The following is a 12327-nucleotide window of genomic DNA, read 5'->3' as shown; positions in this document are numbered from 1 at the left end:
TTTGTTGCATTCAAATTAATGTTTTTAAGTCTTTGTCCCTTAAATTGTTAATGTCTTGGTTTTGTAATAACTTTGAAAGGCCACTTGTTGTTTTAAAATCACACAAACATAAAAAAGACCACATCATTTCATTATGAGGTTTAAACTAAAATCATACCGTTAGAAAAACCACAAAAGCGCACCACTTAAAAAGGCTCACATCACATTTTAAGATTACAAAAATCAATGCATGTGGTTTGCGGTACAATCTTGTCCCAAAACCATATCATTCTCACCCCTAGAGATCTAAGACCATCCCCATTAGTGATCTTTTAGGATTGGCTCACCAAAAAAGAATTAAAAAAGAAAAGAAAAATGAAACATATTTGGTGATCTAGGCTACCACAACAAGTGGTTATGTAGCCAAGTGTCTCTTTTAGATAGATGGACTTAAATTATTTTTTATAATTAAATCTAATTTAGTTAATAACTACATTTTATATTTGGTAAGAAATCACATAACATATACTGAAATATGTAATTTATTTTTCTCTACAAAAAGACCAATATTAATATAAATTTTTTAATATAAAATTGAATTGGATTTGATTGCTTGTGTGTGAATAATTAGATAGGTGGAAGAAAGATAAATGATTTTATTTTTTTTTTTATTTTTTTTTTTTAAATTGGTTTAGGTTATCAACGAGATAGTATAAACCACAATCAAACCCTCTCACCATAATCGTATTTTTAGTTTTAAGTTTTTGCACTTTGTTTAATGTATATTTGACGAACTAATTGAAAAATTAGCTAATAGTTGATAAAAATAAAATCTGATAGCACTCGCTGATAAATGATCTAAAATATATAAAATAATACATAAAAGATTTAGTTATATTTATCATTAATAATAATATATTTAAAAAATGAAAAAATTAAATAAGTTTGTTGGAATGTAAATCTAATAGTTTAAAAAAATTATTTAATTTTTTTGTTTATTTGTTAATAATTAAAGAAAAATAAAAAAATAAACTAAATTATAAATTAGTTATATACTTAAAATATAATTTTTTCTAAAAAATAGGATATATTTTTTGTTTTTTCAAATATATTTGATAAAAATTCTCCGAAATCATTGGGGACAACCTTGGAAACAACGAGGTGGAAAAGTGAAAGAATCCAAAGTCCAGAGAAGTACTAAATCCAAACCACAATTGCATTTGCAGCGTGTACATCATCCATTAAGAATTGTATCTCTTACTGTCGTTTATCAATCTAGGCCCTGGAAAAAGGACCGAAAGAAAGCCGTTTTCGATTTTCTTTTCTCCCCTTCTCTGACTGCCGTTTCTTGTTTGTGATAAACCGTCCCTTTGCCAGCTCGCCCCCATTCGACTTTTTCTCCTCCTTCGCTGTCATCATCATCATGCCACAAGAAGTTTACTGTGTGTATTTATTTGATTTGGTGAAAATCCATTTTCATCGTCGTTTAAATGAAGAATCTTGTTCTTCGATTACCCCATGAAAGTAAAAGAACTTCAAGTTCGAAATCCCTTTAAATTTCTTCCTCATAACCCCACGAAAATGACATTTTGTGGGTAGTTTATACAACGAATTGTTCCACCCACCACTACCCCTTTTCACCTCAACTTCTAGGGTGCTGTAATCTTCCCAATTTCGTAAATCTCGAAAGAATTTCTCCATTTCTGTACAGAATTTTGTTCAATTCCAATTATTTTGTGAAAAAGTCGTTCCTTTCTTCTATTTCTTTTCGGTTCCGACCCTTATGCTTGAACCCAATTCGATTTAAGAAAGAAAGAAAGAAAGAGAGCATAAGGGTCTTGTCCATGGCGTCGATTCCTGCAGGTCCGAGCTCGGGATCGAGTTCGAGTTCTGGGTTTCAGTCCCCTTTCGGGGATACGACTTTCACCAAAGTGTTCGTTGGCGGGCTTGCTTGGGAGACTCAGAGTGAAACCATGCGTCAATACTTCGAGCAATTTGGAGAGATTCTTGAAGCTGTTGTGATCACTGATAAAAACACCGGCCGATCCAAGGGTTATGGTTTCGTGAGTGTCATCTTTATCTATAATCATTTATACATATTCACTTCGTTTTAATTTATGATATTATAGTGAAGTGACCTGTTTTGGATGATGGTGTTTTCATGGAGGGTTTAGGTGACTTTCCGTGATCCCGAATCTGCTTCAAAAGCATGTGTAGATCCAGCTCCGGTCATTGATGGTAGACGGGCGAATTGTAATTTAGCTTCACTTGGACGCCCTCGTCCTGCACTTTCTTTTGGTATTAATTTTTTTATTTTTTCAAAAAATTGAATTTTGTTACATGAATCATGGCTGAAATTGATTTTATTTATGTTCAGGACGTATGTCATCAACACTATCTTATGCAGGAGGTGTGCAAACTGCTCGCGTGCCTTCTATAGGAAGCTATGGCTACCAACAACAACCACCGCTTTTTTATGGCTACAGACAAGGATTAATGTATCCCTCATACCCGTAAGTTACATTTTTGAATTTTACATGCTAACATTCTCATTGAATTGGCAATTTGTTATGAAATCATTGAAAATATTGAAAAGGGTAGATGAATTATAGCAGTGTCAAAATACGATGCCTTAATAAGAAAAAAAAACTGAAAGTAGGATGCTATAATACACAAATAAATGAAAGTACATTGCTATTTCTTGCAATTAGGGTTTAAGGAGATAATGTTTGTTCTTTTTGGTGCAGGTATGGAACGTATAGTCCAGAATATGTCTATCCACAGGTCAATACTCAATAGTCTCCCAAAGCTCCTGAAAAAAAGGAAATATATTCAAATTTAACAAGTTATTTACTGATTAATAGGGCGTATACAATCCGTATTCAAGTCAGCAGTATCTTCAAGTATACGGAGCAGTTAACCCGCCCAATATGTATCCATACAATCAAATGGGTCAAATAGCTCCAAGTGGTCATGGTTACACGCCCTATCCAGGCTATAATACATTGCCAGGTCATCAAATTGTGCAATTTGGTGGGCCAAATGTAAATGCAGCTACTACTACTTCATCCATTCGGTCAATTCAAGCAGCATATCCAACAGGCAGTGTGTTTCTTTCAAAAGATTCTTTTTTTTTTTTTTAAAAAAAAATATGAGTTATTATGATCTGTGTAAAAAAAGAAGGAAAATTTTGGTGTTATCAGGTGTTGTAGCACCTGTTCAAGGACAACAATTTGTAATCCCTGCTCCATCATCCCAGATCATGCAAGGTGGTGGTGCTTCTGACCAAAATTCAGGATGAAGGTCTGATTAAAAGGCAAGTAATATTACTGTTTGGATAAATGATGTTTAAATATTAAATGACAAAATGATTTGTATACTTGTGAAATAAAAGGAAAAAAATAAATTCGGGAAAACTGTAAAAAGTTAGGACTTTAAGAGGAAAGCCTCATTTCCCTGACTTTCTCTATTAATCATGTCAAAAATAAACACTCACAGATAGCTTATGAGATTAAGGGATAAAGTGTCTGAATGAGTAATAATGTCTGTTTGGATAAAAGGTACTGTATGCATGAGGTCGGTTATGAGAGTTGAGACTAATGACCAATTTACCCCTACATTCCAAAAAACAAATTTCACAATATTCATCAATTCTAACAATATGCAATAATTTTTACGTGAGAGAATCTGGGAGGAGAAATGAGGAAGGACTAATAGGTAAAGAGTTAGTGTCCTAATACATTAAATCAGGTTTTTTTTAACTTAACCCATTAAGTCAATTTGTCCAGATTAAGTAAAAAAGAAACAACCCCTAAGTTTTGTGCCAAGATTAAGTCAAAATGAAACAATTCAAGATTAAGTAGTTAAATCATTAAGCCCATTAAGTAAAAAAGAAACAGTTTTCCACTTGTAATGTTTCTTTGATGATATTTTTGCAGGTATCCTTAGATTGCAGCAGGACTAAGAACGGTAGTACTGCTACTTGAGTGGCGGGCTTCAAATCTAGCCTTGCAAATTATTCGTTTTGCATTCTAGAGGTATACACTTGGTTTCATATTCATTAGAAAATGCAATTTTTTTTCCTTTGTGTTTTATGTGCCCTTGAATTTGCAGTAGAACCCTAAAAAAAGGTTCTTTGATCACATAGAAGTATAGCTATAGGAGTCTTTTGTTTTCTTTGAAGTTCTTTAAACAAGAGAAAGAGAACATGCGAGTTTGCTTTATGAAAGACTTGATTCTGTTTGCCTTTTGGTAGTCTCAAATAAAGATAATTACCCGAATTAAGTTATTAGCTTTTAGATAAAGATCTAGCCAATGATACATTTGTTCCCCTTAATATGAACAGTGGGGACGAGCTTATATACATTTTGGCCCTCATAAATATAATTGAACAGAACTCATGAGTTTGCTTTATGAAAAGAAGAATTTGCAAGGGCCCGTGAAGCCTATAAAGCCTTTCATGATGTGCCATGTTCTAATGTTCTTTTTCTTCAAATACTCCATTAAAAGACATGAGTTTTTAAATTTTAACAAATTTGAAAACTTGGCAACAAGAGAAAGATCCTTTAGGGGATGTTTCTTTTCGACTTAAATGGGCTTAATAACTTACTCTGGACAATTATATATTGTTGTTTCTTTTTTACTTGATCTGGACAAAATGACTTAATAGGTTAAGCCATAAAACCTGGCTTAATGTATTAAAACACCAAGAATAAAATCGAATGTAAGGACAAAATGGTCATGTAGTCTCATTCAGATCATTTATTCAGTCTTGAAAGGAATTAAAGAAACAGATCTTATGTATACAACACTGTATCTGGATATTCTGCCATTTTACCCATACAGAACTTGATGAGGAAAAAGAAACAGTATTTATTTGACTTTGGTTTCAGCCTCTAGAAACAATGCAACAGATAGACAACAAGATCTTTTATAACAGAGATTCGATTTTTTATGACCTTTACAGTAGTGTCACAGGTGGGGTAATTCTTTCATGAGTGGGCTTTGTTGAATATGATATTTTGTGGTGGTGGTGGTTGGGTAGGGTAGGGGTAGGGCTGATTTGGGGGGGGGGGGGACTACTTGTTTGCATTTTCTAATGTTCTTGTGGTTCTTAGCCTTCACACATGGGGATGGGCCCCCGACTTCCACAAATAAAAACCAACCTTTTTGTTCTAAAGAATCAAACATAATATAGAAAGTTTTAAAATAAAGCTTAATCTTGTACATTTTAGGATTAAAGGTAGTATCTTTATGAATCTTTAAACATATATGCTGGATAATACTGCATTTTCTTACACTAAAAGCAGATTTGGTTGATATTTTGTAGGTCATTTTTACCAGAGAAATCATGGTCAAGGAAATCCCATGAAGATGCGAATTGTGTCTTCCTTCCAAAATCCAAATGTGTCCCATTTGGTCCTCTTTCACTCTACCAGTGTCACAAGGGTCAAAGAAATTGCCACCCGATGCTGGAATAGGTTTCCAGCATGCATTGGAATCAGCTACACCATTCTTGTTAGGTTAACAAGGCCTATCATTGTGTAAACACATTGGCTAAACTGTATGGTGTTATATGTTGGTGTCTTTTTTTGTTATTGTTCATTGTTCTTGATCCTGGTTTTCAAAGGGTGAAAATCCAGAGATCTTGTAGTCTTAGAAAAAAATGGAAGTGTCATTGTTTGTGTGTGGCTGCAACTCTTCTTGAACAAAGTCTTTCTTTTGGGAAATTGTAGGTGTTGTGTTTGTTCTTTTACCTTTGTGATCAAATGGGGTGTTTGGATGTCCTTTGTCATTGTAGTTTTAAGTAGATGGTAAATAAATGGCATGAAGTATGCTTTTATAATGGTGTCATTGTGAAAGCATAACTCTTCATGTATGGATACGAATGTATCATATTGGATAGGGGGTGAGCATTTGGACACGTTGACTGGACCGAACCGGTGCACTGCACCGGACCAGACCGTTTTTCTGGACCTCTGGGCCAGTTCTTGGTTCTAGGATTTGAGAAAAACCTATCCATTTTGTCTCTATTTTTTTACTGGTCCGGTCGGTTCCGGGTAAAAACTGGTTTTGAACCGGCTTATTTTTTTAAAAAAAATTGTATTCTATGAAAGTCTTTAAAACGACATATCTTATTCGTTTTAAACCGGACTGACATGTGATTTCTTCCAACGTGTAATTAGAGTTTGTAGATGATTTTAGACTATAGTTTTATTATTTTTGGTGTTGTAGTCGATGAGATACAATCATTCAAAGATGATATATCAAAACTGAAATATTTCAACTTTTCAGCAAGAAATTTAAACTTTTGTATTCTGTGAAATTCTTTAAACAAACATATGTTGTTCGTCTTAACTCAATTGACATACGATTTTTTCTAACGTGTAATTTAGAGTTTGTAGATGATTTTAGACTATAATCTTGTTGTTTTTGGTATTATATTCGATGAGTTACAATGCTTTTGAAGATAAGATATCAAAGTTGAAATATTTCAACTTTTTAATAAGAATTTTATACTTTTGTATTCTGTGAAATTATTTAAACAAACATATCTCATTTATTTTAAGTCGGATTGACATGTGGTTTAACGTGTAATTTAGAGTTTGCAGATGATTTTAATCTATAATTTTGTTGTTTTTGGTGTAATATTCGATGAGTTACAATCCTTCAACGATGATATATCAAAACTGAAATATTTCAACTTTTCAGCAAAAAATTTAAACTTTTGTATTCTGTGAAATTCTTTAAACAAGCATATCTCATTCGTTTTCTATCGGATTGACATGAGTTTTTTTTTTCCTAATATGTAATTTAGAGTTTGAAGATGATTTAGACTATAATTTTGTTGTTTTTGGTGTTATATTCGATGAGTTACAATCCTTCAAAGATGAAATACCAAAAGTTAAAATATATCAGTTTTTCACCAAGAAATTTAAACTTTTGTATTATGCGAAATTCTTTAAACAAACATATATATTATTTGCTTTAAGTCGAATTGACATGAGATTTTCCCAACATGTAATTTAGAGTTTGTAGACGAGTTTAGACTATAATTTTATTGTTTTTGGTGTTATATTAAATGATTTAGAACCCTTCAAACAAATGGTATAAAGTATAAACAATCAAAGTTTGACCAGTATAAAAGCATAAGAAACGAAATCATATTCATTTTTACGAGTTGTACCGTATCAAACCCAAAAAATTATTCATTTGAACGAATCGTAACTTATCAAACCAAAAAACATATTCATTTTAACGAGTTATATCAAACCCAAAAACGCGTTTTAACAAGTTGTATCGTATGTATGTAAAGTTGTACCGGTCGAAATGGGTCCAAGAACCGGAAAACCGGGACCTGGACCCGATAAGTCTTATCCGGTCCGGTCCACGGTCCACAATATTCTCCGAAACCGGTCCGATCCAAGAGTCGGTATGGTCTGGTTCGGTCCGGTCCAATCCTAAATGGTCACTCCTAATATTGGATGTCGATCATATTATGACAATGGTGGTGGCGGTAGTGGTGCCGGTGGTGACATAGTGTTTTTCTAGTCGACCTTAAAAACTCTTTCTAAAACCCCTTAGCAATAAGAAAACGAATTTGCATGAATGTATATCGTATTGTGGAACTACATCTCATCATGTATCTATATAGATGAAAATATAACAAAATATGAGAGATATTAGGGATTTAGTAGATCTTGAGTCAAAGTTAAAACTCAACCCACAAGATAAACATGAAAAGTGTTTGTGTCATTTATTAATAAAAGAGATAATGTCACTGTAGCACAATCAACTTTTATGATTTATCAAACTTGACCAATTATGTTTTTTTCTTGCGCATTAGATCATCTAACTTTTACTGTACATGTCAAGTAGATCATTATCATTAGTTTTTTAACCATTCCTCCGTTAACTAGTTATCTAAATTACACGAATGGCCCCTATGGTTTAAATTTCTTTTGTAATTGGTCGTTATCAGCCATGTTACTCTAGGTGCCACGTGCCAAAACGTCGTGGAGCCACATGTCCAATTTTTGGTGGGCCACATGTTCACATCTCATGGTGCCATGTCATCGAGGTCGCTAGGTGTGGCCGCCTCCTCTGCCACGTGGCGCACTCTGGTGTTGCCACGTCATCCCAATATGTATTTTTTTGCGAATCTTCGAACAACCATAACTTTCGCATACAAGCTCCGTTTTTTATGTTCTTTATATCCCCAAAATCATCTTGATGAACACTACAACTTTTCTTTAGGTCTCAACAACTAACAATCACTTTATTTAAATTCATATTTAGATTGATTTAGACTGTTAGAATTTTGCAAAATTCATAACTCTTCATATGAACTATGTTCTCGACGTTCTCTATATCGACGAGTTCAGTTTTACGAGATCTTCAATTCTTGTTTACATTGCTTTAACTAAAAAGCAACTTGTAACAACGTAAAATTTCAAAACAATTTTTCATTTTTAAATCATAATTTCAATCACCAAAACAATATCCAACAACTGTTTCCAATGTCATAATAACAAACAAATCCCAAGATCTCAAATACATAAATCCTCTCAGTGTGTACGTATCATGCCGACGCCTTCCCACAGTCCTCGCTAGTACCTGAATCACATAACACAACAACTGTAAGCATAAATGCTTAGTGAGTTCCCCAGAATACCACATACAACACATACGCCACTCGTGGCTACAGTACGACCCTCCGGTCGATGTGTCTCAGCGGGACCCCCCAGTCCCGTAGCTCGTTGGACCCTCTGGTCCGGTTATAGCTCGTTGGGCCCTTCGGACCGGTCTGTATCGTTGGACCCTTTGGTCCGGTCTATATCGTTGGACCCTCCGGTCCGGTCTATACAATCACATATCATACATATATCACATTGCACATAATCTCATACATACAAATAGCATACAAGACCTTCCGGTCTACACATATATACCACTCTAGGTAATGTATAGTGAGAAGATTCACTTCGAATGAAGTTGGATAAACTCTCGCGCTCAACGTCCCGACCTAGCCTCCTCCTATCATTCCAATAATATCCCCGATCAATACTCTCTCATAGAATCATCTCTAAAGATTGGGTAGAAGGCCATTCTACCTCTCTCCGAACTCTCTTGAATCAGTCTTGGCCAGAACCCTAAGGTCAACGAAAGTCAACGGTCAAACTTTGACCCGACTCGTCGAGTGCACATGGGCGACTCGGCGAGTCCAAGCGGATCCTCTCAGTCCTTCTAGCCTCCTTTGGCTCGTCGAGTCATCGTTCAACTCGACGGGTTCCTCCTGTCACGAATTGCGGGGCAACGCCGACTCGACTCGTCGAGTCCACTTATGAACTCAGCGAGTTGACTCCATGATCATACTCAAATGACCTTCTAAGGTCAGATCTGTTTCTCTAATCCATATATTTGACCTTCCTAAGCATAATAATCACGTAAAGGTCGAATCTTGGTACACATGCAACACCTCCAAAGCTTCTTTTGGAGAAATAACTACTAAAAGGGCAACCTAAGTTCATTTCCTCCATGAAACCACATAAAGCTGGTTGGCTAAGGCTCTCTGGACATCAAAAGGTTCGGATCCAGAGTCTATCACTCAATGGGACAACATATGCATAAAATCAAGCCAATAAAGGTGTAGCACCTGGTTCCTGGTACGTAAAATTTATCTTAGTGTTTTTCATTTTTAGCCTTGGACTCGGTGAGTTGTAGGTCCGACTCGCCGAGTAGAGACGGGATCCGGAACACGTTTAAGTTGGCGACTCGGCGAGTCCATATTCTGGACTCGGCGAGTCCCCGCTGTCTGATGTAGGCCTGTCGAAAAAATCCGAAACCCGTTCTACCCACCCGACCCGTTCCGAATTCGGGTAGAATGGGTCAGATAGAACGGATAACGGGTATGAACATTCGGGTAATAGGTTAAGCCGATAATATTATAGGTCGGGTTTTAGGTATGAATATTTATTTTCGGGTATACCCGAATACCCGAATTCGTTTTTTAAATAATATCAAATATACAATGCAGTCACGTACGCACACTTCAAATAAAACAAAACTCTTCGTTTCCTTCTTATGAACGACGGCTCGACAACTGACGCAAACTTGCAAAGGGAATACGACGCTGAAGCTGAAGTCATGAACCGTCATCACAATTCTTAGTTTCTCTCTATCGCACGTAATGGAATTAAAAAAGTACATAACATATTATAATTATTTGTATTGTTATTATAGATGTACTTGTTAACTGTATGGAGTATTTTTCTACCCAATTTTTTATTAAACCAAACAACATGTAAAAAAAATATCAATAAGTGTCATTTAAGAAATTTTCGGGTATACCCGATAATTACCCGACCCGACCTCAAACCCAAATACCCGAAACCCGAAAACCCGAATTACAATATAGGTCGGGTATCGGGTATTATTTTCTTAAGGAAATACCCGTTCTACCCGAAACCCGAAAATTTTTACCCGTTCGACACCCCTAGTCTGATGAAACCCTAAATTTCAAGGGTTTGCACCCTATTTAAACCCTCTTATCCGCCCCTAAGCTCGCCCCCTTCACCCTCAGAGCCTTATACTTCGTTCAAGCCTTGTTCCTTATGAGATTGAAGCATTTGGGTGTGTTTTCTTGAAGACTTGGAGAGGGAAGGAGAGTAGATCAAGAAGAGAAGAAGGAGGCCAGGCATATTTGTGTTATCTCAGTGATTTCCTTGAGGTATAACTCAGTTTCCCTCTATTTTCATTCTTATTGTCCCTTGTAGCTCCATGAAAGTCCTTCTTGAGCCTTTTCCCAAGCTTGTTTGTGTTCTAGGGTTCGTAATAAGTTGTTTAGCCTCTATATCTAGGCATGATTGAGCTCCAGGAGCTTGGATCTACTGCCTTTATGGAGCCATATTGCATGAAAGCCCTAGATCTACTCTTTTGGTGCATTTTGATCCCTAAAACCCTCATGGGTGTTTATTTACACGTAAAGTTGGAAACTTTACATGTTAATCAGGCCCTAGAAACCCAGATCTATGAATGGCATGAGCTGGATTCAAGCAGAATCGCGTGTATAGTATTTGCATGTGGCAGACTCGGCGAGTCGTTCATCTGAATCGGCGAGTCGAGTCGCGAGTCCCCGAGTTTTTCCCCTTTTTCGTGTTGCGGGTTGGAGTAGTGAGTCATAGGGGTGTGACTCAGTGGGTTGGAAGCCAGACTCACTCATGAAGTAACTCGGCGAGTCAATGCCATGACTCGGCGAGTTCAAGGAAATCTTCTTGCCTCAAGAACAGACTTGGCGAGTTGTTCATATAGCTCGGCGAGTCTCATCATAGAGTGTTCTTCAGATGAAGATGAACTCGGCGAGTTGTTCATACAACTCGGCGAGTAGGATGAAGGACTTTTGGCCTTTAGTTTAGAAGGAGAACTCGTCGAGTCAATGCTTAACTCGACGAGTAGAGACGGGTTTATGGTCGGACAAAGGGATAGGGACTCGGCGAGTTGGCAAGTCAACTCGGCGAGTTGGCAAGTCAACTCGGCGAGTCGGGCCAACTGGCAATTGACTTTGACTTTGGCTCGTGGTTGGTTAGGGGTAAATGGTCATTTTACCCTGAGGTCAGTTAGCAGTATTTGACTAAGGGTTTTGTGGGAATTATAGCCGGAGGATTTTCGGAGCGGCAGCAGCAGCAGACAGTCAGTTCCCACGCAGATCAGCAACTACTTTGAGGTGAGTTACCTTCCAGTAGCGGTGGGTCTACCGCCATAATGTCGGCCCACCGGTAGGATTGTATGATGGATGTTTGTCTCTGTGATATTCATATAGGATTGTTACTACCTATGATATGTTATTGTGCTAGTATGATATGATGTTATGTGGTAGTGACAGTAGGGGGAGATAGTCCCCAGTATACCGGTCGATAGGGCCAAAGGGGCGGTCATGCCCAGCCATGCTAGATAGATTATGAGATATATGTGTTATGTGGTAGTAGTAGGGGGGGTGAAATAGTCCCCAGTATCCGGTCGGGAGGACCGAAGGGGAGACCAGCACCCATATATGCTAGTCAGTATCCGGTCGTGAGGACCGAAGGGGAGGCAAGCTCCCAGATATACTGGTCAGTATCCGGTTGAGAGGACCAAAGGGGAGGCCAGCTCCCAGATATATTGGACAGTATCCGGTCGAGGGGATCGAAGGGGTAGGTCGGGCACCCAGATATGCCTGACAATATATGTATTTTATGTGATTGTATGGTATGTGGTATGTTGGGAGAACTCACTAAGCTTCGTGCTTACAGTTTTCAGTTTTGGTTTCAGGTACCTCTTCTTCGAAGGGGAAAGAGCTAGCGCGGTAGTGGC

General features: G+C 37.1%; 1 protein-coding gene across 2 annotated transcripts; it reads left to right on the top strand.

Annotated features, from left to right (window-relative positions):
• The first annotated feature begins 1341 nt into the window (after window positions 1-1341).
• Window positions 1342-5734, top strand: LOC111876470 (uncharacterized). Of its 2 annotated transcripts, none has more exons than XM_023873029.3 (8): window positions 1342-2042; window positions 2154-2277; window positions 2357-2492; window positions 2727-2763; window positions 2844-3084; window positions 3183-3295; window positions 3918-4016; window positions 5309-5734. In XM_023873029.3, exons 1-6 carry the CDS (start codon window positions 1824-1826, stop codon window positions 3278-3280), a joined length of 855 nt encoding a protein of 284 aa, XP_023728797.1. In that variant the 5' UTR covers window positions 1342-1823; the 3' UTR covers window positions 3281-3295; window positions 3918-4016; window positions 5309-5734. The 2 variants fall into 2 exon arrangements, with proteins under 2 accessions (XP_023728797.1, XP_023728876.1); XM_023873108.3 differs by having other exon boundaries at window positions 1344-2042; window positions 2844-3081.
• Window positions 5735-12327: the final 6593 nt, after the last annotated feature.

Source organism: Lactuca sativa, chromosome 9, assembly GCF_002870075.4.
Source record: "Lactuca sativa cultivar Salinas chromosome 9, Lsat_Salinas_v11, whole genome shotgun sequence".
NCBI lineage: Eukaryota > Viridiplantae > Streptophyta > Magnoliopsida > Asterales > Asteraceae > Lactuca > Lactuca sativa.
Note: the sequence above shows the minus strand (reverse complement) of the source record. Positions and strands in the feature narration are given on the sequence as shown.